General features: G+C 42.1%; 2 protein-coding genes and 1 long non-coding RNA gene across 6 annotated transcripts; 2 read left to right on the forward strand and 1 right to left on the reverse strand.

Annotated features, from left to right (window-relative positions):
* The first annotated feature begins 1,378 nt into the window (after positions 1 to 1,378).
* On the forward strand, positions 1,379 to 2,111 carry LOC103992406 (ethylene-responsive transcription factor RAP2-9). Its single transcript, XM_009412087.3, has one exon. It carries the CDS (start codon positions 1,423 to 1,425, stop codon positions 1,993 to 1,995), a length of 573 nt encoding a protein of 190 aa, XP_009410362.2. The 5' UTR covers positions 1,379 to 1,422; the 3' UTR covers positions 1,996 to 2,111.
* A 3,152-nt stretch (positions 2,112 to 5,263) lies between these two features.
* Positions 5,264 to 15,577, reverse strand: LOC103992407 (transcription factor SPATULA). 3 transcript variants are annotated; one of them, XM_065118110.1, is made up of 11 exons: positions 15,424 to 15,577; positions 15,288 to 15,343; positions 12,411 to 12,452; positions 11,723 to 12,312; positions 11,519 to 11,602; positions 11,245 to 11,391; positions 10,352 to 11,126; positions 10,165 to 10,254; positions 9,845 to 10,087; positions 5,995 to 6,297; positions 5,264 to 5,804 (listed from the first exon to the last, which is right to left on the reverse strand). In XM_065118110.1, exons 7-11 carry the CDS (start codon positions 10,589 to 10,591, stop codon positions 5,520 to 5,522), a joined length of 1,161 nt encoding a protein of 386 aa, XP_064974182.1. In that variant the 5' UTR covers positions 10,592 to 11,126; positions 11,245 to 11,391; positions 11,519 to 11,602; positions 11,723 to 12,312; positions 12,411 to 12,452; positions 15,288 to 15,343; positions 15,424 to 15,577; the 3' UTR covers positions 5,264 to 5,519. The 3 variants fall into 3 exon arrangements, with proteins under 3 accessions (XP_064974182.1, XP_064974183.1, XP_064974184.1); XM_065118111.1 differs by having other exon boundaries at positions 9,845 to 9,910; positions 10,022 to 10,087; positions 11,245 to 12,312; XM_065118112.1 differs by lacking the exon at positions 5,264 to 5,804 and adding an exon at positions 8,313 to 8,428 and having other exon boundaries at positions 6,160 to 6,297; positions 9,845 to 9,910; positions 10,022 to 10,087; positions 11,245 to 12,312.
* A 1,758-nt stretch (positions 15,578 to 17,335) lies between these two features.
* On the forward strand, positions 17,336 to 21,481 carry LOC135617659 (uncharacterized). 2 transcript variants are annotated; one of them, XR_010488806.1, is made up of 2 exons: positions 17,336 to 19,863; positions 20,960 to 21,481. It is a non-coding gene; the product is annotated as an uncharacterized LOC135617659 (long non-coding RNA). The 2 variants fall into 2 exon arrangements; XR_010488805.1 differs by having other exon boundaries at positions 17,336 to 19,358.
* The last annotated feature ends 155 nt before the right edge of the window (positions 21,482 to 21,636 follow it).

The following is a 21,636-nucleotide window of genomic DNA, read 5'->3' on the forward strand; positions in this document are numbered from 1 at the left end:
AATTTCTATCCTAAAAAACATCTCATCATCAGAAGGAAGGCAGTAATAGGAACACTTTGCCTGCGTACCAGTGAATGGTCCATCACCTGTTTGTCACTTTGTCTAGTGTAATTTGGCACCTCGGCGGATGCACGATGCAGTGTGTTGGCACACAGAAAGGCGGAAGGCAAGGGGGAGGTGACGAGGACCACTATTTGCCTTCCGTTTCATGTGATCCCAAGTTTATTCCCGCAGGATTATACTATTCCTATGAAAGAGACTCCCATCTGCAGCTCCCATTATTGTTTCTCCTCCTCCTTCTTCCCCTCCACTAGAGAGTGAGAGAGAGAGAGAATCTCGTCGCCCACCGACCACTCGTGAGGCACAACCTTGCACCGTCCACTGCCCATCAAAGCCGGTTCCTTTCTTTATCCCTGCACAAACAATATATAGGATGGATGGGAGAAGGAAGGAAGACAAAGTGTGGATGCCGGCGGAGTCGGCAGTGGAAAGGAGGAACCCAATTGCATTATTATACGTCCCTCTCTTCCCTGCTTTTCATTAGTTTATGTCTGCCCTTTGCATTCCTCGTTACAATTCCATTAGGATAAGATAACAACAGCCAGTAGCCACCCACGACGCCCGCCCCACCCCGTCTCTGTCTATCTCCTTTTCTTTCCCTTTCTTCTCTCTCAAAGAGTCTTCTCGACTTGTAAAGCTTTCCTTCCCGGCAACCACCGACCTGCCCGTGGCTTCATCCCGGCCCTTTGTTCTGTCAAATGGACCCATCTCAGCCGTCGGCGTATCGGCATCTCTCCCAACTGATTCCAGGAGGGAGAAGTAAACGTCGACGTCGGCGGCTGCGCGCGTCAACGCGTGTCGCGCCCTCTGGCGTTCGTGCATGTCGGTGAGAGGGATTGGGTACTCTCTCTATCTCTCTCTCTCTCTCTCTACGTGGCCGCGTGGCCGGTCTACATGCATCTGCGATCCGACTTGGAGCCTTATCGTTTGGATCTCCACCTGCGATGACGTCCGCAGGCGAATCGGCCGAACCGGATGTCAAATCATGTTCGGTGACATCATCATGGTTCTACTCGTGACACGTGGGCCCCGACATGGGATTAGTTTCTCAATCAAGATTACCGGAGCCACACAGCCTATCTAATCACATATGGTTGGAGTCCATCATGGCTATTACTGATAATTAATTAAGGTCAACGAGCTCTGTGGACCACAGGATCGATCGGGTTAGTGGAATTGGTAACATCTCGACCGTCCGCCGTCCCTTTCCGTCACCATTTGATTGGCTGTATGTTTTGCTTAATCGTTATGTCCCGCTGCCAAAGCTGTCGTTAATCTCCTCGTCCTTTCGGTGGCAACTATAAAGGTCTTGAGAGAGAGAGAGAGAGGTGGAGCGGGGAAAAGGAGGGAGAGAGAGAAGGGATGGAGGGGCAGCTGTGCTCCACCTCCAATAGCGGGGAACCGAGAAAGCCTCCGCCGCCAGGGGCCGGGCGGAGGGTGACGGAGGGAAGCGAGGGAGACGGCGGCAGCGGCGGCGGTAGCGACAGAACTTTCAGGGGAGTAAGGATGAGGAAGTGGGGGAAGTGGGTGGCGGAGATAAGGGAGCCCAACAAACGGTCCCGGATTTGGCTGGGGTCCTACTCGACCGCAGTGGCCGCCGCCAGGGCCTACGACACCGCCGTCTATTGCCTCCGGGGCCGCTCCGCCAGGCTCAACTTCCCGGACGAGATCCTCGCGGAGGACCTGGAGGCCGAAAGCTTCAGCGGGAGCGCCGGCGCCGGCGCCTGCGCCATGTCGGCCGCTTCCATCCGGAAGAAGGCCACCGAGGTTGGCGCGAGGGTAGACGCTCTCCAAACGGGACTAAAATCATCGCCACCGCCTCCGCCGCAGCAACTAGGAGGTCACCAGCTTCAGCTTCAGCAGCCCCCGACTCGGCCGGCCAAGAACCCTGATCTCAATCAGGAGCCGGCCCCGGAGAGCTCCGATGTGGATTAAGCTACTAGCCTATCTCTCTGTGTTCCGTAGTTTCCTTCAGCCTTCGGCCGGCATGGCCGCCTGTGATGAAAGATAGAACAGGAAAAGAGGTGTCTTTGGTTGTTCTTTTTCTTGTACCCGGTTGTTCCTCTCTTTCTCCTTTCCTGTGTTTGCTGTCGTTTACTAAGCGTAAGGAAGAAGGGGAAGGTGGTTGGTCACATTCCAAGTCACGAAAAAGAGAAAAGACCAGACAGACCAGGAATGAGTTCGGGTGTGTGGGGAAGATGGAGATAGATAAGACGTCGCTGAACATGACGTCGGCGTGCAGAAGAACACTGGAGATTGCTAGTGTATGCAATGATGGTGCAGGGCGCCGCAGTGATGGTCAAACGGACATGACATGCTCATGTCAACCCGCCGCAGAAGCTCAAACCGCACCGCCTGCGACGAGGCGTGATGTGTTGGTGGCAGCGCGGAGACGAGCGGAACGGTGGAAGAAGAAAGGGAGACCACGATCGGAAGAGGACCGGGTGGGATGGCTGCTGTCACCCACCGCCACCACCACCGCCACATGCGTGCAACTTGGTATGAGGAGGGCTCCACCGCTAGTGCGGAGCAGTCCAATACCAGTTGTGGGTGCGAGAATGAGTGAGTGTTGAGATGATGCCATCGTACCTCATTCTCATGCCGGAGAGACACTTCTTATCACCGCCGGACACGCTCGAATCGACTTCAACTCGTTGGAGGAAGACGAAGCGTCGGTGTTGGGATCTGCGGCGTGACAGTCTTCGGTCGTCGTCAATTTCACAAACACCTTCTCTGCGTATAATTTTTTGATTTAAAGCGGATCAAAATGCATAGATTTAAGAAAAATGATGCTTAAATCAATTCCTACACACACCATCATGCATGTTATGATCAATCAAAAGTATTATGATTTCTAAGAATATTTACAAAATAATCAAATAAAGCATATTTTTAGTGTGCTTTTATGGGATGACGAGCCCGTAGCATTTCAACGGCGCTGGGCCACCGATCCCCTCCTTTTAAAGCGTGGAGGCGCTTAAAAGATAAAGATGAAGTGTCTCTGTCACGATATTGATGATCGATTGGTATCTCCGAACCATATGAGTCTATCGAGGTGTGCAAATGGAGACAAGCCAAAATGTCGTGCATGTACGATGTTGTATTCACCTTTGGATCCATCTATTTCTTATTTTCGCTCGATTTGTCAGATTTAAGATGAGAATGAATTGGATAATTGAAATGTAAGCCACATTGGGAGATAATTAAATGGATCGTTTATTTATTATGCCTAAAAGAAAGCCTGTCATGCCTTACTATAAACAATTGCAATAAAACAAACACTAACTATCAATTATCCCAAAAAATAAACAATAAAGGTTAGCAAGATTAATCTTCGTCGATTGACCTTCAGATTTCGAAATAACATTAATAATGCAGTTATAGTTTTAAATTTCTAATTAAAGTTTCGACTTGAGTTGATTAGATGCAGGAATGACATGTATTTCGAAGACAGTCGAAATAAACAAAGTAGATGCATAAGGAATAATTTATCGACGATATGCAAGTTTGATGTGACAAAACTGCCCTCCTTAGGACGTGTAAAGCGGCGAATCGATAATGGGTTAGGTTGGCCGTACCTTAATGCAGGAGATGAATCAAGTCCGTCCATCATCGTATACCAACGTATCATACAGGGAACCTGTGGTCACCTGTCGACGTCATCGGTATTTATGTGATTATGGGAAAGACAAAGAGCATAAATGACAATTTGTAACTTGAGAACAAGGACAGTTCACCCGATCTGTTTCTCTCGGGAAGAGTAACGGCCTCCGTTGTCGGGACCACGTCACCCCACATGCTGTCCTGTCGCGAAGCAGGTAGACAGGTGAGTGGTAAGAAACAAATGGTTAAGCATTTTGCCTCCTTTTGATCCCGATCGACGTCGATGAGCAAATACGTATAGTTATACGTATAATTATACGATGACGACGAAGAAATCCATGTATAGTCCGAATAAATGCTCCGCCGTCCAGCAGATTCAAACTCATCTCCTTCCCGCCTCTTCGTTCTTCGATTCTCCCAAGCCCTTCCCGCCTTCCAAGGCGTCACGTTAGGGTTTCGCTCCGATGGTCTTCCCGATCCCGGATCGTCGGAACGCCCTCGCCGGCCTCCTCCCCGGATTCGATCCCTAGTTTCTTGATCTCGTGGGACGATGGCTTCGAAGGCCTGCTTTTTGGCTACCGAGTGAGAATCGGAAGGCTTGGCAGATCATCAGGCTCCTATTTCTGTCTTCTATGACTGATTTGATGCCTGAGGTAGGTCGTAATGCAGGAACATAGACGCACCATGGATGCTTGGCCGTGATCTGCCGGAGCTCCCGAGGGCACACGCTCGTCTCCAGCATGTACTGCAGCATCAGCGTCAAGAAGAAGCTTTACGGGGATCGGTAAGCGAGATGCTGATGAGGAGGGAGGGGAGACGGTGAGTTGCTTCGTAGAGGGCGTCGCTCTGAAGCAGGCTTTTGTGGCCCATTTCCTGATGTCTGCTCTGCTCTCCATTCTGGCTCTCCGTCGCCATTTCTCTCTTCTTCTCCTATCTTGGTCCTGTTCTTCTCTGCCTCCTGGGATTGGGCGGGGAGGGCGGGCGAGAGAGAGGACTTAAATAGAAGAAGGAACAAATGGGGAGCAGTGGTGGTGATGCGACTTCTTTTTGGGGGTCCCACGTCTGTAGGTGCGTCGCCACTTCACCCACCTCCTGAGATTGCAAGCATGATCTCACCGCCATCACGCACGCAGGCCCTTGATGGATACCATTGAGATCTTTGGGAGCATTGCCACAGTGTTGGGCTCGGCATCCCGTGCCGCTGCTTCGGCACGAGACGTTGGCCTGCCGAACTGTCTGATGCATGGAAGGAGCGAAAAAGATGCCGAAGCAATAGCCTGGGGGTCACACAACAAATGCGGGAAGTGATGATAGGCAGTGTCTGTAACGTTAGGGGAGCCATGACGACGCATCCCAAGAAGAAAACAAGACAGTAGATGGAGATTTAGGTCATAATCGTCCTTAAGAAACCTCTGAGCTAGAAAAGATGGTAAATCTCTGTTATCCTTTTCCTTGTCATGTGCTTTTCACTCTTTCCTTTTTCTTGATGCAATCTTTCTGTAGCAATGAAATATGGTATTATTCCTTGTGGTCAATCCAGTAGCCGTTGTTTCTATCTATCCTCCTATGAATAACTGCTGCTTACAAGTGAACACAGATGTCCAGGTTACTTCTATCAAACATTTGCAAAAGGGTTGGACGAGTCAAGGCCTCATTACAACTTCCAAGTGCAAATAATAAGGGTTTGCAAAGCATTCAACAGCCAAACTGGTGCACCTCAAAATCTTTGAGAGACTGCATCTTTGCAATGAGCACTGGGGGAAATTTTTTCCCTGTGCTTATAAGCTGGTTGAGGTCACAGCGAATGAAGGAATCACCACCAAAAATTTCCAGGCATGAAAGTGAGAATTTTGAAATTACCGACGCAAATGCTGGATGAATTCCTCCTTTTCTGGTGGCTCCTTTAGTGGCGCATCTTGCAACCTGACTCTACCTAACATGCATTCCGCAACATGGTCTGCACCCACTGAGGATGATGCTTGCCCTCCGGGATGTTGGGCAGCATCGGCAGCCATGGAATTCACCTCATTTTCTATGTTGAAAAAGCGAGGTGGAGTCTTTGATGATTCACCTGTAAGGTTCCTTGGAGAATGTCTAGTATCTGGCTGCTGTTGTGTTATCATTTCTCGTGTTAGAATATCCTGCGATGGTAGAAACATCTCAACATCAATCGATCAATTTTGCATGCTTCGCCTCAAAATTCCATATGTATCTTTTTGTTCTTCTGATCAAGCGTGTTAGCAGGAAAATTTTCCTTTTCTCTTTTAACTTGCAGAACAGAGAGTAGGATGAATAGAAGACTATGGTGCGGTAAAGATTAAAAAGGGTTACCTCGATGGACACAGGCAATAGAAAAGATCCATGGTGGGACTGCGATGGCTCCATTGCAACTGGAGTCTCTGGCTTAGTAATATTGATAACACTTGGTATGGAAGCAGATTGATTGGACGACGGTGACAGATCAAACGTGTTCGGAACAGATGATACTTGGTTTAGGGGCAGCATGCCTACAGCGTTCACTGCTCTGTTGGCACCCAGACCAAAATCAATACCCATTGGCAAAGCTTGCAAAGGCTGCAAACCTCCAGACAAGAACATTGGATGTTGACTTAGGCTGTTCCTCATCGAAAGCATCTGCAACAATAACGATAAGTCAACAAAGTATGCACTAGAATTTCGACGATTAAGCATAACACAGTACAATTTAATTGACTAAGAAAATGAGTGTAATAGATGACAGATTGATTAGATAAACGAACCACAATTTGGAAAAAAAGAAAAAAAAAAGAAAATTTGTTGCTCTTTAGTAAAAAGAAAACAGCATCCGCTGAAATTTCAACAACAAAATTCTACCTACTCTACTTATTGGACTTTTTTATTAAGGGCCATCAGAATGCTCATCCATCAGAATGTACCTAGCTTATACTCTAGAGCAAGATGATGTTATCGTTGTCACATATTCAAACCATTTGCAGACATATATTAAGAGAGATCCTCATATGCTCTCTACCTTGGTTGCTCTATATCCCAAGAATTTACCAGTGATTTTTCAATATTTCACTTGTTTTGTTGAACTATAACCATATTTGTACCATCTTTGTCCTGTATTGTTCCTTCACAAATAAAATTTGGGGGTATGTGATCTTTATTCTGTATTCTTCTTTATTAACGTTTTGGGGTATACCATTTTCATCCTGTATTCTTCTATATTTATTAAAATTTGGGGAACATCCTGCAATTTCTATTACAAAAATTAAAAAGAATCGATTGGCTTCTCCCAGCAGCTTTTTTACTGATTTTCAAACTGTAAAAAACAGTGAAGGGGGCTACTAAATCAGTGTAAGTGGTGTTAGGACTAGTCAATCCAAACTCAGATTCCCAGGATCAGATGAGAATCAAATGACCCTGATAACTGCAGTAGACCTATCATAATTCAAGTTCAAGGGCCTTCTTATTCCATAAAAGCTAGGAATAAATAAAACATCAAATCCTACAGATTTCATCTTCACCTTTGCTCACTAGAAGGTTGCATGATCTATCTTGACACCATTCATACAAGCAAACCCCAGTAGCTGTGTTTCACACGAATAAATCTCTAAAAGTTGAATGCAGAATCATGAGTTTTGACTCAGAGAAACTTATGTTAGAGGAATTCATAGCAGAACTTGTCCATGGGTCAAATTTTCTTGGGCTCAATAGAAGAAACACCTTAACCTTGTTCTTCTTCGGTTCAAATTTTCGTTTTCACCTAACCATGTGTCTACCAAATCTAAGAAATGCTAGAACTTGTCCATTGTCACTTACCCATGTCTGTTGCATTATCTTCATAGCAATTTTGCTGACTGACCTCGCTATCATCCTTGCCACAATAAACTCATTGTGACAATGAAGTCAATGGATTTTGTCCTAACATGGTCACCGAATCCTTTGCAAGATAAATAGCAGTCTGTGTCGCAACTAATGATCATCTAATTCATATAAAAAAGATGATCATCTTAATCATTATGACGAACATTTCACCACTAAATGTTTAAGTTAAGTTTCTATTTGGCCTCCTCACGTCCAATATATAATTCAGGTATGTAGTTGACACAATTATGGCAAAGATGGAGGGTCTAAACTAACTGATCAGTTCGTCACGGACCCATGCTTGTCCAAATTACTTGAACAATTAAAATCTGTATGATCTTTTCTTATCCAAAGAACCCAAATAATTTATGTAAGCTGCATCTGCAATCTCCGAAAAGTTCGCTTCATCGCATCCTCATTTAGGTTTCTTAGACTAGCCATGTATGAGTCATGATCACATACATCAAGCAACCAACAGCTCTGGCATAGAAAAATTTGAGCATATAAGCTTGCTCCATCATTTTCAACTTATAACTCCATAGACAGATTGAAGTGTTAGACCCTGATGTCTGAATGGTCTTTGACCTCGAAATCAGAATCCTGACTCTGACATATCATCTAGAATTGAAAACCTCCCAAGTCCTTCCTATCAAACTCCACAGTCAACTAAAACTTCAGAATATCAAACTCACTTCTACTTTTCCCTGTTATCAACATGTCATTTACACAAAGCATGAGAGTTAATAATATGTACAAAACATCAAATTTTTTTTTTTAGTTAATACAATTGTCCTAATTACCTTTTGTGATCTTCTCTGAGCATAATCCCATGAAATAGCTGCTGGCACTTCTTGAGTGTTCGTTTCAAAACATTGAGAAATCTCCTGAACCAAATGAACCATATGCTACTTCCAGTCTGTCATGTGACTATCACCTCTAAATCAACACAGAAGAACATTATCTTCATATAAGCTGATCCAACTACATATCATAAAAAACAGTGGATCTATATTCCAGATAAGATTGTAATTTGCCACCAGCGACAAGTTTTTCATTTTAGGTCCACTTTCTTATTGTGTCATTGTATGATCGACTTTAATTGCTATTGGTGGCTTTCTTTCTCCGTGGTAATTGAAGAAATCCTTGGCATAGAACATATGAGAAGTCTTCTCTCCTTTAGCATAGCTGCCAGCAAATGAACATCTGACATCACTAGCATAGCATATGAGACCATGTCATCTAACCTGTACTTTAATATTAGGCATATTTGTCATCTCACTCATATCCTTTGGAAAAGGAGAAAAGGACCCAATGAATCATTCTATGACACCATGTTGAATCTTCATTTTAGCTCCATCTCAACAGAGTTGGTCTCCGCTTCATGCTGCCGAGTGCTTCCGCAAGATTTATTCAGAACAAACTCGTCATCAAGTAATACATCTTCGTTTCTAAATCTAGGATCTTAACCCTTAGTCTTCTTGACGAAACGCCCAAAGCATGTAGGTTTAAACCTAGTATTCAGCTAAATGTGGTACCTCTACTATGTGCGGAGTCCTGCGGACATGCATGTGCCAAATATCCATATCTGCCAATTGAAGGATAATTCACTAATCTTTGAGTCAATCATTTATAAGTAGAAGAAATACAGAAATTGCAAAGGATCTAAAGATCTCAGAGGTTGTTTTAGAGACTGATTGTCTTTTCCTGGCCGACTATCTCAGAGAACTTGTTGAGTACTTGAGTCTACTAGCAGAAGATATAAAATACATTGGCAAACATTTTATCTTCTCTTTCAATCTGACAGAAGCAAACAGATCTTCTCACTTGCTAAATAGGGTCCTTTACTTGAGATCATACCGGGTGTTGTGACATGCCATTTGATGTTGATCGACTGTACAGCACAATGTTTCAACTTTCATGTTCATCTCTCCTCAAAAAAAGAAAAAAAATATGCTGGCAGAGTTTGACATTAAGTCTTGAAGGGGGTTGATCAGCAAATAGCATCGATCATATAAAGGAATGCTAATTAACTATGACAACACCAGCAAAAGGTTATTGATAACAGTGTCCAAAATTCAAATTCAATAAACAACCTCAATGGTTGAAGAGAAACACTCAGAATTGCATGACTCGAAGACTCTCCCAGAATTCATATTAAATTTCAGAAGGCTTCTAATCAAAAGGAACATGCTCCAAAAAATAGTAAGATCAAAGAGACCAGAAAGTGAAGCATTATGATATATTCACTTATTTAAACAGTAAACCGAAGCAGATTTGAGGATCCATTGCAGGATTAATCACCAGAAACGGGTGAAACAACAGAATGACAAACCTGTACTTGGAGCTGTAATTGCTTGAGATATTCGATGGCCTCATCAAGCATCGAAGCCTTGTCTGTCTGCTTGGAGCACAAAATTTTCCACGAGGAATCATACCGCGTCAAATTTTCAACGGCAATTGTCAACTGGATTAAAGACAAAAGATAAAAAAAGGCCACATGATTTACCACCTTGCTGGAATTGGGAATCAGACTCTGCAAAGCCTTCATTTTCTCATTGATTCTACTTCTCCTCCTCTGCCAAAAAATCAGATTACCACCAGCACGATCAAGTATGGATATTATCAAGAAGAAGAAGAAGAAGCTCAAATCACCTTCTCGGACAAGTTGTGCACTTCTGCAGCCCTGTTTCTCTTGGAGCTGGAAGTCCGAGCCGGAGCCAGCTTTGGGGGCTCCTCGGACACCTCCACCCCATCATACAACGAATTGTAACCAGATCAGCCATCCAGTTATCCGAGGAATTTGTGTACTTGAAGGGAAACAAAGAAACAAAGCAAATACCTCGATCTCACAGTCAAGAGAGTCCAAATCTTGATCCGGAGACTTCATCCTGGAATGTAGCAGGGAGGACCCAACAGCCCCAAAGCCATCCTCCGCACCGGCCAGTGGGAAGTCCGAAGAAGGGTAGGAAGAACAAGTGGGCGAAAGGTGCCCCAGCAAGAAGGAGATCTGATCCTGATTCCCCTGGTAATAAGCGTGGCCGCTGCTGCCGCTGCAGAGGCTTCTGCTGTGGGCATCCATCACGCGCCAGAAGATTCTGAACCAGCGGAAGGAGCGAGAGGGCGAGATGAGCAGGAAGAGGTTGCCCCGGTTGCTTTCTCTCCCTTCCTCTCAGGCAAAACCAAGCGGAGCTCTGCTCATTACTGGAGTGGGAGCGAGTACATGCCGTGACACCACACCAACACTGCACAAGGTTTAAGCCCGCATTCCAAACATACTAATTTGGAGGGCATTTATAGGGGGAGGGGTGTGTATGTGTGTGTTTATGTGGGTCAGCTGGCTATTCTCTTTCTTTAATGTTTGGCTTCTGCAAAAGGCGTAAAGTACTGAGCAAATGATGACTCTTATCTCTGCTGCTGCATCTCTTTGCTCCCCCCTTTCTTTTTTCTTTCTCTCTGTGTGTTGGAAGGGCGTGGACGGGTGGATGGCATTAATATATTTAATGAGTCGTCTGTCCCACTCAATCGCGTAACTGCCAGTGGTAAGTCTCGGGTGCCATCATCGCTCATCATCCTAATCTGAACCCTTCCCCCTCGCTGCTTTGTTGTCGTTGTAACTGCGGAAAAGGCAACGCATGACGAGGTGAGAGTGAGCGTTGTCAACCGATCAACGGAAGAGATGATGATAGCAGCATCATTGACAAATTGGTTTTCTATTTATCGACGAAAACTTACTGATATATTTATTTGACGTCAGATACATTTCAATGGATTCAGCCAAAATAGCCCATCTGTGCCTACCGTGGATTGGTTGCCATGCGGTTATCCAATCTTTAAAGTCATTTGAGCCGTCTGTCTACAGGTCGGTGGATAAAGACGCAACTGCGTTGCGGTTATCCACCATTAGTAAATGCAAGTGGATGGGGAGGAGACCACGAACACAAGAAATTGAGACGAAGATGTAAGTATATTGAATGCATGAAGGTTCGCTTATGATCTAACTGAGTACCTTTGTTTGCACCCCGGAATTATCTGCTTCCTCCATCGAGTTGGAACGCCAAAACAATTCCTTCACCTTCTCACTGGAACTCATCTGAAAACCCAGAGGCGTAGCAAGCATAAGTTCTAATGCATACTTGTAGGGGGTAATGGAGAATATTGGAAGAGATGATGATAACTAAGGAAATGACTTCAGCGTAGAATTAAATCGTACCTGATGATGCAGAACCTGCAGAGGAGTAAAATGGATTAATAAGGTGGAAAACATAGCACGCTCTGATTTCTGTCACTGGAAGTAGTGCTCAGAATGCCCATAACACAACACGGTATTCCGGCAGATGAATGCGAACAAAATTATCAGAGAAAACGAGAAGAAAAGAGATTAATAAGGTGAATATCTATTTTCATTGTTTCTGAACCCAGCAAAAGTATATCCTCTCTATAACACAGTCGATCATAAAATTATACTTCAACCTGTTCACAAGAGCACCAGGTCACTAAACACGCATTAAGTGTTCAAAGCATTGAAACTCCAAAACGACTTTTATCAACCCGATAAATCGAAGCACATCCATGAAATACTTGTTTAGTACATTATAGCGTTCAAAGCATTCACTTAAAGACAGCTTTCATCAACCTGATAAGACAAAGCACACTCAGAATTTGCTTACTACATTCAGAGAGGTAGTTCCTTTTTTTTTTGAACATGTGCAACAGGAGACGTTATTTTTTTCCGCTCTTCTTAAGACCAGTGCCTCCAAATGATCCCTTCTGAGATGCCTTAGCCCTTAATTCCTTTAGCGCCTGTTCAGAATAAGAAAATGATGACCAGTTAAAGCCAATTCTCTTCATCACTGTGATAGAATTAACATAAAAGATTTCACAGCTTTCGGGAAGTATACCTTTTCCTCATCTTTCTTCTTCTGAATATTTGCTTTGTCCATCTGTAAGTAGCAAAAAGTACACATAAAAGAGGCAGCAAAAGCAATATGCCTAATATATAAATGATACAATATATAAAGAAAAATAAAATGCAATCACTAATCCCAATGAAATCCACTGTGTTTCATCTGTAACCTTGACACTAGATTGTTTAACTCTGTTTAAGATCACAAATTACCATGGAAATATAGCCAAAGAGTTGTAAAGACATAACATAAACGTCATGAGATCGTTCAACTAAGACTAAAATCACAAACTACCAAGGAAACATAGCCGAAGAGTTACGAAGATAAAACATAAACATCATGAGATGCCTCAACACTCAACAACGTAGCATAAAAACATTGTTCCTTCTAGAGTTGAATACATAAAATAAAGAAGAAGAAAAGCAAAGCAAATAAAAGAAAAACCAACGGTTCTCATCAGCTGCCTGTATTCCATGAAACATATACCCTAACTGAACCTAGCAAATTACTTAGGTGTAGACCGACCATGTTAGGTTTAAGAACATGGTTGCAGTTTTAATCCCCAAACTGGAAGCAGGAGCAAGTAAGAATGATTGAACACAAACTAAGACAAAAAAGGCATTAATAAAGGTAGTGTTCAACAGGAAGTAGCTTAAGTGTTTGTTGACTTGTACACACACACAGAGATCAAAGGAGCACAGCTGATTCGAAGTGCTCAACAAATGGACTTCTTGATATCTAGACACAACCATCAGATGCAAGTACGAAACTTACTATCTTTAATGTCTTAAAATGGAAGCATTTCTGAAGAAACTAATTCAAAAGTTGAGCACACGAGCCAGATATAAAGGCAGAGGAATCATCTGTCCTTATATTAAAGTCTCAACAAGTCAAAAGGTTGGTAGTTTAACTTTGCCTAAAAGATTAGATCAACTCGTACATCATATATGTAATTTAAGAGTTAAATAACAGAGTTGACTTCAAAACAGGTAGGTTGGATATAACAACCCATGGACAATCAAAAGGCATCGTCCTTGAGGATGGCAAAGGTGAGAAATATATCATGGGATCAATTTTCTGTGACTTAAACCTTTGATGTTGTTTATATTAGAGGTAAACTTCTGGGGCTTAAACCTTTGATATTGTTGCTGGGAAATGTATCATCCGCCCAGTGCAACAGATATTTTTGAAAGACTAATTATGCATTGATACATGGTGGAGGAATCATGATGTGTAAGAAAAACAATTATGAACAACTGTAGTACATAATCATTATTTTGGATGTATAAGACTGAATTTTGAATTTAATAACATGTCTTAATGCATAAGACTGCTGACATTAAATGTCATGTCTAATGTTACATGTCTAATGTTAGGGAGTAACCTCACCATGTAAATAGGAGAGTTACCACATTTCTTCACTTGCAGTCATCCAACACTGGCAATTGCAAGCAACCAATGTAACACCCAACTTCAATCCCACATTGGAAGTTGGAGAAGACTCAAGTAAGTGTATAAGTGTATATTATCACTAAGTTGAACATTTTGGGCCAGTGGTCTAGTCCCAAATAGTTAGAACTTATGGTTTTGTTGTTGTTGTTATTGTTGCTGTTGTGATCCAAGCTCAACATATTTAACGAGTCATTGATCTTGCTCACTTGGGTCAACAATTGGTACCGGAGTGACGACATGATGAGGGGCTCAAGGCAGAAAGAGATATCTAGTGGATGAGATTACAGGGCACACCACAGTGTAGAGCCACTAGAATACATCTCACAAGTATCAGGTTTGATTATGGACTATGTTACTTGACAAGGATGTCAACACCTTAGGCAAGCGAGATTGTAACACCCACAATAGAAGTGGGAGAAGACTTAGGTTAGCATGTAAGGGTCATTGGGTGTACTACCATTAATTTAGTTCAAACAATTTGCACGAAAGTGAACATGGGCATGTAAGGCTTAACAAAGTGAATAGGTAAATTATCTTATCATCTTATCGAGTCAGGTGATAGCAATTGTACATGTGCATCCAAGCACCAGTATCGGTTACCGCTACTTGCATAATTTGCTTCTGCCTGCAACTGCTGCTCATTAGCATTTCCAGTTGCATACAACCAAGCACCCCCCAAGTAATTTTAATAGTATACAAAATTATGGGATGAAATTAATTGACTTGAGCCTCATATTTTCATTCTCCCAAGCATGTCAGGATGTCAAAGAGATAGCTCCATAAGACGGTTAATCTTCATTGAGGTTGGATTTATTTATGTTTCCGAAGATTTCAAAGTGATGACACACAAATTAAGAAGAGCCTAAGATAATCTTTAAGGGTAAAAAAAGCTCAAGTAGATAAACTACTATAACAATACAATGGCATGGTAACTTCTGTTCTGGCACCAAGAAACCAAGGAGGAAATAAAGTGGGCCATTGCTTTTCCCAAGGCACCTCTGTGCCCCTTAAACCTAAAAAAGAAATCATATCCTTCAACCAAGATCGATAGAGGCATTTGAAATCTATCCAATTCAAGACAAACAATTTTTTCTTTTCTTTTCTAGAATATATTGAAATCCAGAATTCCCATTAAGACCTAAGTGGGTGAGCAATCTTTTCTTGAGTGCTTAATTCTTTAGATGCAATGGCAGACGAGTAGAGAGGAAGGGAGAAAGAAAGGGGAAACGAAATTTTCCACAGAAGCATCAAAACTGTCAAGAATCCTAGAATCGTATAAATTAGAGACACTCAGAGCTTTCAATCAAGCAAGCCATCAAGAACTTGATGTGAATCCGATCAAACCAGACATCCCAAGCATCTGTAAGATCCAACAAACGAGCGAAAGCGTGATCGATCGGATCAAGAAATCGTGCGCACCTCGTCGTACTCCTTCTTGTCAGCCTTTGGCTGCTTCAGGGGCTTCAACTTCCCACCTGAATCAACCCGAAAGATCTAAATCCAGCGACGACCAAAGAGAGACGAAAGATGGGGAAAGAGAGGGTCAGATGCCAACCTTGTTTGGACGACATGATCGTCTGGTGCGGCGGGAAGGCGACGATCGGTGAGAGGAACAGGCGAGATGGCTTTCCGGGCTCCGTTCGTGCTCATTAATCCCTAAATAGATGGACGACGACAGAAGCCGGTGTGATGTGCACGTGCGAATCTCAAAGCATGGGCTGGACGACAGTGGGTCATCATAACACAGGGAGTCCGATCCGGACTCGTTTCGGTGACATGATCGGATCGGTATTTATCGGTGAGTTCAAATGTCGACATATCGTATGTTCCAACATTTTGAGAAGAGAGAGAAAAAAAGAAAAGAGAGAGTACAGGAAATGTACCACTCATTTCACATTATTTTGAGCAGTGCAATAATCCTTACTCTCATCTTCATATTTCAATCAAACCTAGACTTCATAAACATTTTTCTTACATCAATTTTAATTTTATATATTGAATAATAATAATAATCGATATGATCATAACATTTTATGATCCGACTTGATGAATTCAATACTTAAATCTTATATTTTCTTTCCAAATTTTTTTTACAGCAAAATACATAATTAGTCATAATTAGTTCAATTTAAATTATCTTTCTATATATATATATATATATATATATATATATATGATTACAATTATATATATATATATATATATATATATATATATATATATAATTATAGGTGTGGGCTTTAGTAACCAACAGCCCCCTTTTCTCTAATGAAAACCTTAACTTATAGGTGTGATGGCTAAGAAAGAAAAAAATAAGACAGTAGTGATTACCAATAGGGCTGAAAAATAAAAAAGAGAAGAAAATGATAAAACAATAAGAGAAGAAAGAAAAAAACAAAAAGATAAGGACAATGCGGATCTTGTTCTAAATGGTAATATTATCACTTTAGGTTAGATTAGATTTACAATAAATTTTTGTTATTATTACTTGAGAAGATTTTGGATATTGTGTATAGTGATATAATCCTTGTATCTCAATTATTGTCTTGTGATTGTTACTTATGTTTTGGACAAAAGACTCTAAGATTTATATGTTTATTATTCTTATAGTGAATTTTATCTAATTTACCTCATGATTTTTACCTTTCATATTGGAAAGATTTTTTACATAAATATTGGTATTCTATTTTATTGTGATTTTCGTTTGATTCTGTTGCGTGTTATTGTCTGCTTATATTTGTTCGTATACAAAATTTTTTTTTATCCTATCAAACAGTATAATTTATACTGCTTAATTTATTTTTATCATCTCTCAATAACAACGATTGTATAAAAATCTTTTGGTAGGGTCTCCCATGATATTGAATGAATGTTCTCTTAGAACAGATGTCGACTTGAACATAAATTGCATCAGACAATATATCTCATCTCCCACTTGCTTGTAGTGATCCAAACATTACCTCAAGGCTTTCATGGATAAGAAGAAGAAGAAGAAGCTGATCCCATGTGTGGGTAGAGCAAGCAAGAAGCTGTCTCCTACCATAAAGAAGTGTGCAGTTGGTCCAGAAGGGGTTACATTATTCCTTGAAGAATCAAGATATTGATGTTTTTTGTGGGCATTGGAATAAAGCAACCCCAAACCTTCACAATAATTGTTGTGGTCATCTAGCATTGGATCTCCCAAAGCTATCCTCTCCACACCCACCTCATCTCCACCGCAAGGCATCGCCACCTCCTCCTCCTTTGTCAAAAGAGACTGGGAGCTGGCCGCCACCAGGTGGTGCCAAATTCCTTGTGCTTAGATTCCCCCCTCTCTCTTGGTGGATGTGAGTCACCATGACATAACTTGAATGAGACATTATATTAGGAGAATTTGTTGTAATTTAATTAATGACCAAGATATGTATTAAACTGATGATATTCTCTATGACTATATAAATCTAAGAAATCTTCCTTACTCCGATCTTTGAAATCTCAGCACAATAACTATCTTTTCTTTTCATTCTGATTCTAATGTATCTTGTTGATCCCCTTCTATTTCTTGTAAGTTCTTCAGTTTGATTCATCTTTGGTATTCACCTCAGAAGAATACAGTTTAGGTGTAATAGAAGCTTACAATATGCTTCTATTTAGCAGTTGATATTGTCTTGAGGAATACTTATTATTTGATATCAAATTGATGAGGAATTTATGAACTTCCCTTTTATTTTTAATCAATTATTGACTTTTTTATTTCTCTTTTTTCCCCTCTAATTTATGATCACAAGGATGAGTGCTCACCATTTCTAGAGAGATAAGCATCAAAGTCACACAGCATTACATTCCGAAGATATAAATTACTGTCACTGTGATGGCATGTCTCCAAGAGCCAAGAGAAGCCCTGTCACACAGGAGCTTGGAAGATGGCCTCCGATGGTGCCATGGCGGTCTCCAGCCCCGAGGGCGAAGGCAACAAGAAGGAGAAGGCTCCCAAGTCTCTGGCTTCGCCGAGGAGTAGCAGCGGCATCGGCGGCGGTGGCGGTGGCCTCTGTCTGTGCTCGCCTACCACCCACCAAGGCTCCTTCCGCTGTCGGTTCCACCGCTCTCTCTCCACCTCGTGGATGCGGCGCTCCAAGTCCATGCCTTCTTCCACTTCCACCTCCAACTCCTCCTCCTCCTCCTCCCTTCCTCCTCCCCTCTTTCCCAATCCCTTGGAGGCTACTCAGAACTAGGATGGACCGCAGCTGCGTCATCTCTCCATTCTGTTGCTTTCAATACCAGACTTTGAACTGTAGGTAACCTCATCACTGTGGTATGCATGCAAGCTTCTTTCCTTGGTTGCGAGAGCTGAAGCCATGTTTCAGTGGATCAAGTTCTTATTTGTAAGCTCTCTTTGCTGATATATATATAGAGCGAGCGAGCGAGCGACAGAGAGAGAGAGAGAGAGAGAGAGAGAGAGAGTCTTATAGTTGGATTTTACTGTACAACGTTCTGCTGCAAGGAGAGAGACTAATCCAGTTGATGCTGGAGATATAGATCAGCCAATGGTATCATGCATGAGCTCAGGAGACTGCCTGCACTGTCGATGCTTTCCACTGCTGTAATTTCCATGGTTTATGATTCCCTCTTATCAGTCCAGAAGTCGATCATCAATCCTAAATCAGGAGACAAATTGCGAATCTTGACACTTGTGAGGAGAGATTACCATATCGAAAGTCCTCGATCATGTTGGATCTCTGTGCTTCCGCTTCCTCCTGCAAGAAAAGATTTAGATTTGTTGTGGGTTGATGATTAAGTGACAGGGGATTAATTTTCCTACCAAATTTCGCTCTTAATGTTTCCAAATTCCATATTCAATTAGCTTCTTAGAAATTAAATTATCCCAATTTAATTACGTGCTTGCATTTGTTTTTGATTAATAAGTGTTCTAATCCTACTTAAATGGATTAAGTATTCATTGGTATCTGAAAAATCCGATCCGCTATCGTCGTATTCGTCACACATGATTGACCACCGCCCACGATTCCCTGGACCTACCTTTTTGATGATTGGTCGACCAAGTGGAGCCCATTGCGGAGCCACAGGTGGGTCGAGTTCGGAGGTTCCCCCCAATTAATCACAAATGAGAGAACTCCATTGCCGATTCTGTAAATTAGATCAGACAGCTACCCTTGCGATGATTGGAAGACCAGGTGGAGCCCATTTGGCTAGATAACGTGGGTAATTGGAGGCAAGAGATAGGTAGTGTCGAGCAAGATGGCGGAGATCCGCCTGTTGGGCTCTATGGGCAACAGGGCCTCCGCCGCCGCCCTCGTTCTGCGTCTCTCGTTGCCTTCTTTGTCTTTCTTGTGCTGGCTGGTCTCCTCTCCCTCCTTTCCGTTTGGAGTCGCCTGGTGAGCGCCTCCTCTACCTTTCTTGATATGTCTTGTGGTTCTTGAATCGAGGAACTTCGAAGTCGCCTTACCTATGCCGGCTGGCCTCGTCTCCCTCCCCTCGCTTTGGAATCGCCTGGTGAGCTCCTAATCTACCTTCATCGATACGTCTTGTCGTTCTTGAATCGAGGATCTTTGGAGTCACCTGGTGAGCACCTCCTCTACCTTTCTTGATACGCCTTGTAGTTCTCGAGTCGAGAATCTCTGCTGTCTGGCTGGCCTCCCCTCCCTTGGAGTAGGCTGGTATATGTCTTGTAGTTCTTGAATCGAGGATCCTGGAGTTGCCTGATGATCTCCTCCTTTTCTGCCTCGTCTGCTATGCTTGATCTGTCTCCTGGTTCTTGAATTGGGTGTGTTTTCGATCCTTTTCGATGATAAAGAAGTGATCTTTGGTCTAACAATGGCTAGTTGCGCACCATTACCTTTATCTTTGGAATTCAGTTGCCATTGTTTAGCATTTTCGTTGCTGGAGTTCATGGAAGGGACGATCATTGAGTTATTTGCCATTTCCAATATCTTGCAGGCCCACATGTTGATACAAATTAACTTTAGGAAGAAAGAGATGCTCACATGTTGAACATTAGGCAAGACAGTAGGTTGCATCAATTATTTTTTCTCCTGTTTTACTGTTGGGAAGCAATTTACTGTATGTATATTACATGCTTGACTCCATAACAGTGTCCAATTTTGCAAACCCCAATGACTGCTTGATCTAAAATGTTTTCTGCTGAAATTTATTTAGACAATAGCTTCTTGATTCTGATAATGTAGCACCTCAATTCAACAACTGAGCTTGGCAAAATATGGTTGCTTGATCTTCGGTGAAATTCCATCGACTATAATATTGAATATCGAAATGTTATAGAAGTTGTGTATTCAAGTTTTTGGAGAAAGGTCCACCCAATAACACTTTCATGTTAAGTTAGATTCCTGAAACATATGGTTTGTGTTTTACGGTCTGATCGAGTTTGATCAACTCCAGCTTATTTCAACCGATTCTATTTAATAGGGGCTGAGAAATCGACCATAGATGGGACCAGTGTGAAGTGAAGAAATTGTATTAGAATAATAAAATTCATGATTATGCTATTGTTATGCGAAAAACTTTAATGTTACAAACTGAAATCAAATAACGATAAACCAAATATACGATGCATACCTTTCGATGTCATTCAGAATGCCTTTATCTGATCTATAGACACATCATCATTGGATTTGAAAGCTACAGCAATGTCGATTTGTAAGGAAGATTAGATTCGTCTTTTTCTCCCTTTGTATCTTTCATGGGATCGCTATGAGCGATGGTTTCAGGACTAAGACGGATTGAGAATAGATTTGTAATCTCAGATGCTTCGTCCCTAGGAGGTTCTCTTCTTTTATAGATGAAGAGCAGAGGATCTAAAATGATAATTAGGCGAGTCCCTCCTATCGAGATCATCTCGTAAGAAATTATATTTTAATTAGATTTTTTTATTGGTCTATAATCATAGTCATAATCTAATCAGGTATATAATATATCTTAATTAGATAGGACCATATGATCTAATAAGTATTAGTTGCCTTGTTTCCGGTGAAGATCTAGCTGATCCATGTAGGATCTAAAGCATATTTCTCTTGGCAAGTGCTGTGCATCCTGCTTCTATCCCGGTGAACTTCATTCTTTACCTGTTTGTCTTGCAGGTTAGCACAGAGAGGAACCAGCAAGCAATTAAGAAGAAATAGACCATGTCAAGAAGCATGAGACGAGCTTCGCTGCCAGCCGTGGTGGCAATTTCGCCAAGCTGGATGATAGGAGATCATTGATTGCTGCATGGGCCACCGATTGAAGTCGATAAAGCCCCCAAATCCTTGGGGAGGATGTTGTGATAACCCACCATATGCGGACTGGCCTTCCTGGAAAAACCTTCCCCAACTATGACCAATGGGAGAATCTTCCTGGAAAAACCTTCCCCAACTATGACCAATGGGAGAATCTGCTAACTACGTGCATGAGTAGAGCTGGGCTGCTGCTTCTTGTATCGTCCGTTGTCCATTTTCCCATTTGGTCAATCTGTTTTTTTTGTCCTTGCATAGTCTTTGTTTCGTCTGTGGTTTATAACTAAATTTAGGCCTTGAACTCCGTTGTCTCGGAGAGAAAAGGTAGACATGTGGTAGTGGTAAAGATTGCGCAAACTTTGTTCTAACAGTGGAATTTGTTGTTCATGTCTCTTTTTCTTTTCTGTGAAAAAAAAAAAAATTGTCTGGGTAAGCTTTTGTGCCATCAGAAAGCAGGATTGAACTGCCAAGGGATTTTTTTGTGTATTGAACAAACACAAGAGGTATGGCTCAGATCTTTGATTGATCTAACTCTCACCAAG

The sequence above is a fragment of the Musa acuminata genome, chromosome BXJ2-7 (assembly GCF_036884655.1).
Source record: "Musa acuminata AAA Group cultivar baxijiao chromosome BXJ2-7, Cavendish_Baxijiao_AAA, whole genome shotgun sequence".
Lineage (NCBI taxonomy): Eukaryota > Viridiplantae > Streptophyta > Magnoliopsida > Zingiberales > Musaceae > Musa > Musa acuminata.

What these genes read in the sequence shown, in the direction of transcription:
- LOC103992406 (XM_009412087.3), top strand. Translation starts at nt 1,423, where the DNA reads ATGGAGGGGCAGCTGTGCTCCACCTCCAATAGCGGGGAACCGAGAAAG.
- LOC103992407 (XM_065118110.1), bottom strand. Translation starts at nt 10,591, where the DNA reads ATGGATGCCCACAGCAGAAGCCTCTGCAGCGGCAGCAGCGGCCACGCT. An exon ending in TGCACAACTTGTCCGAGAAG is followed by an intron (nt 10,088 to 10,164) that starts GTGATTTGAGCT and finishes ATTTTTTGGCAG; the next exon opens with AGGAGGAGAAGTAGAATCAA. An exon ending in AATTACAGCTCCAAGTACAG is followed by an intron (nt 6,298 to 9,844) that starts GTTTGTCATTCT and finishes TTATTGTTGCAG; the next exon opens with ATGCTTTCGATGAGGAACAG.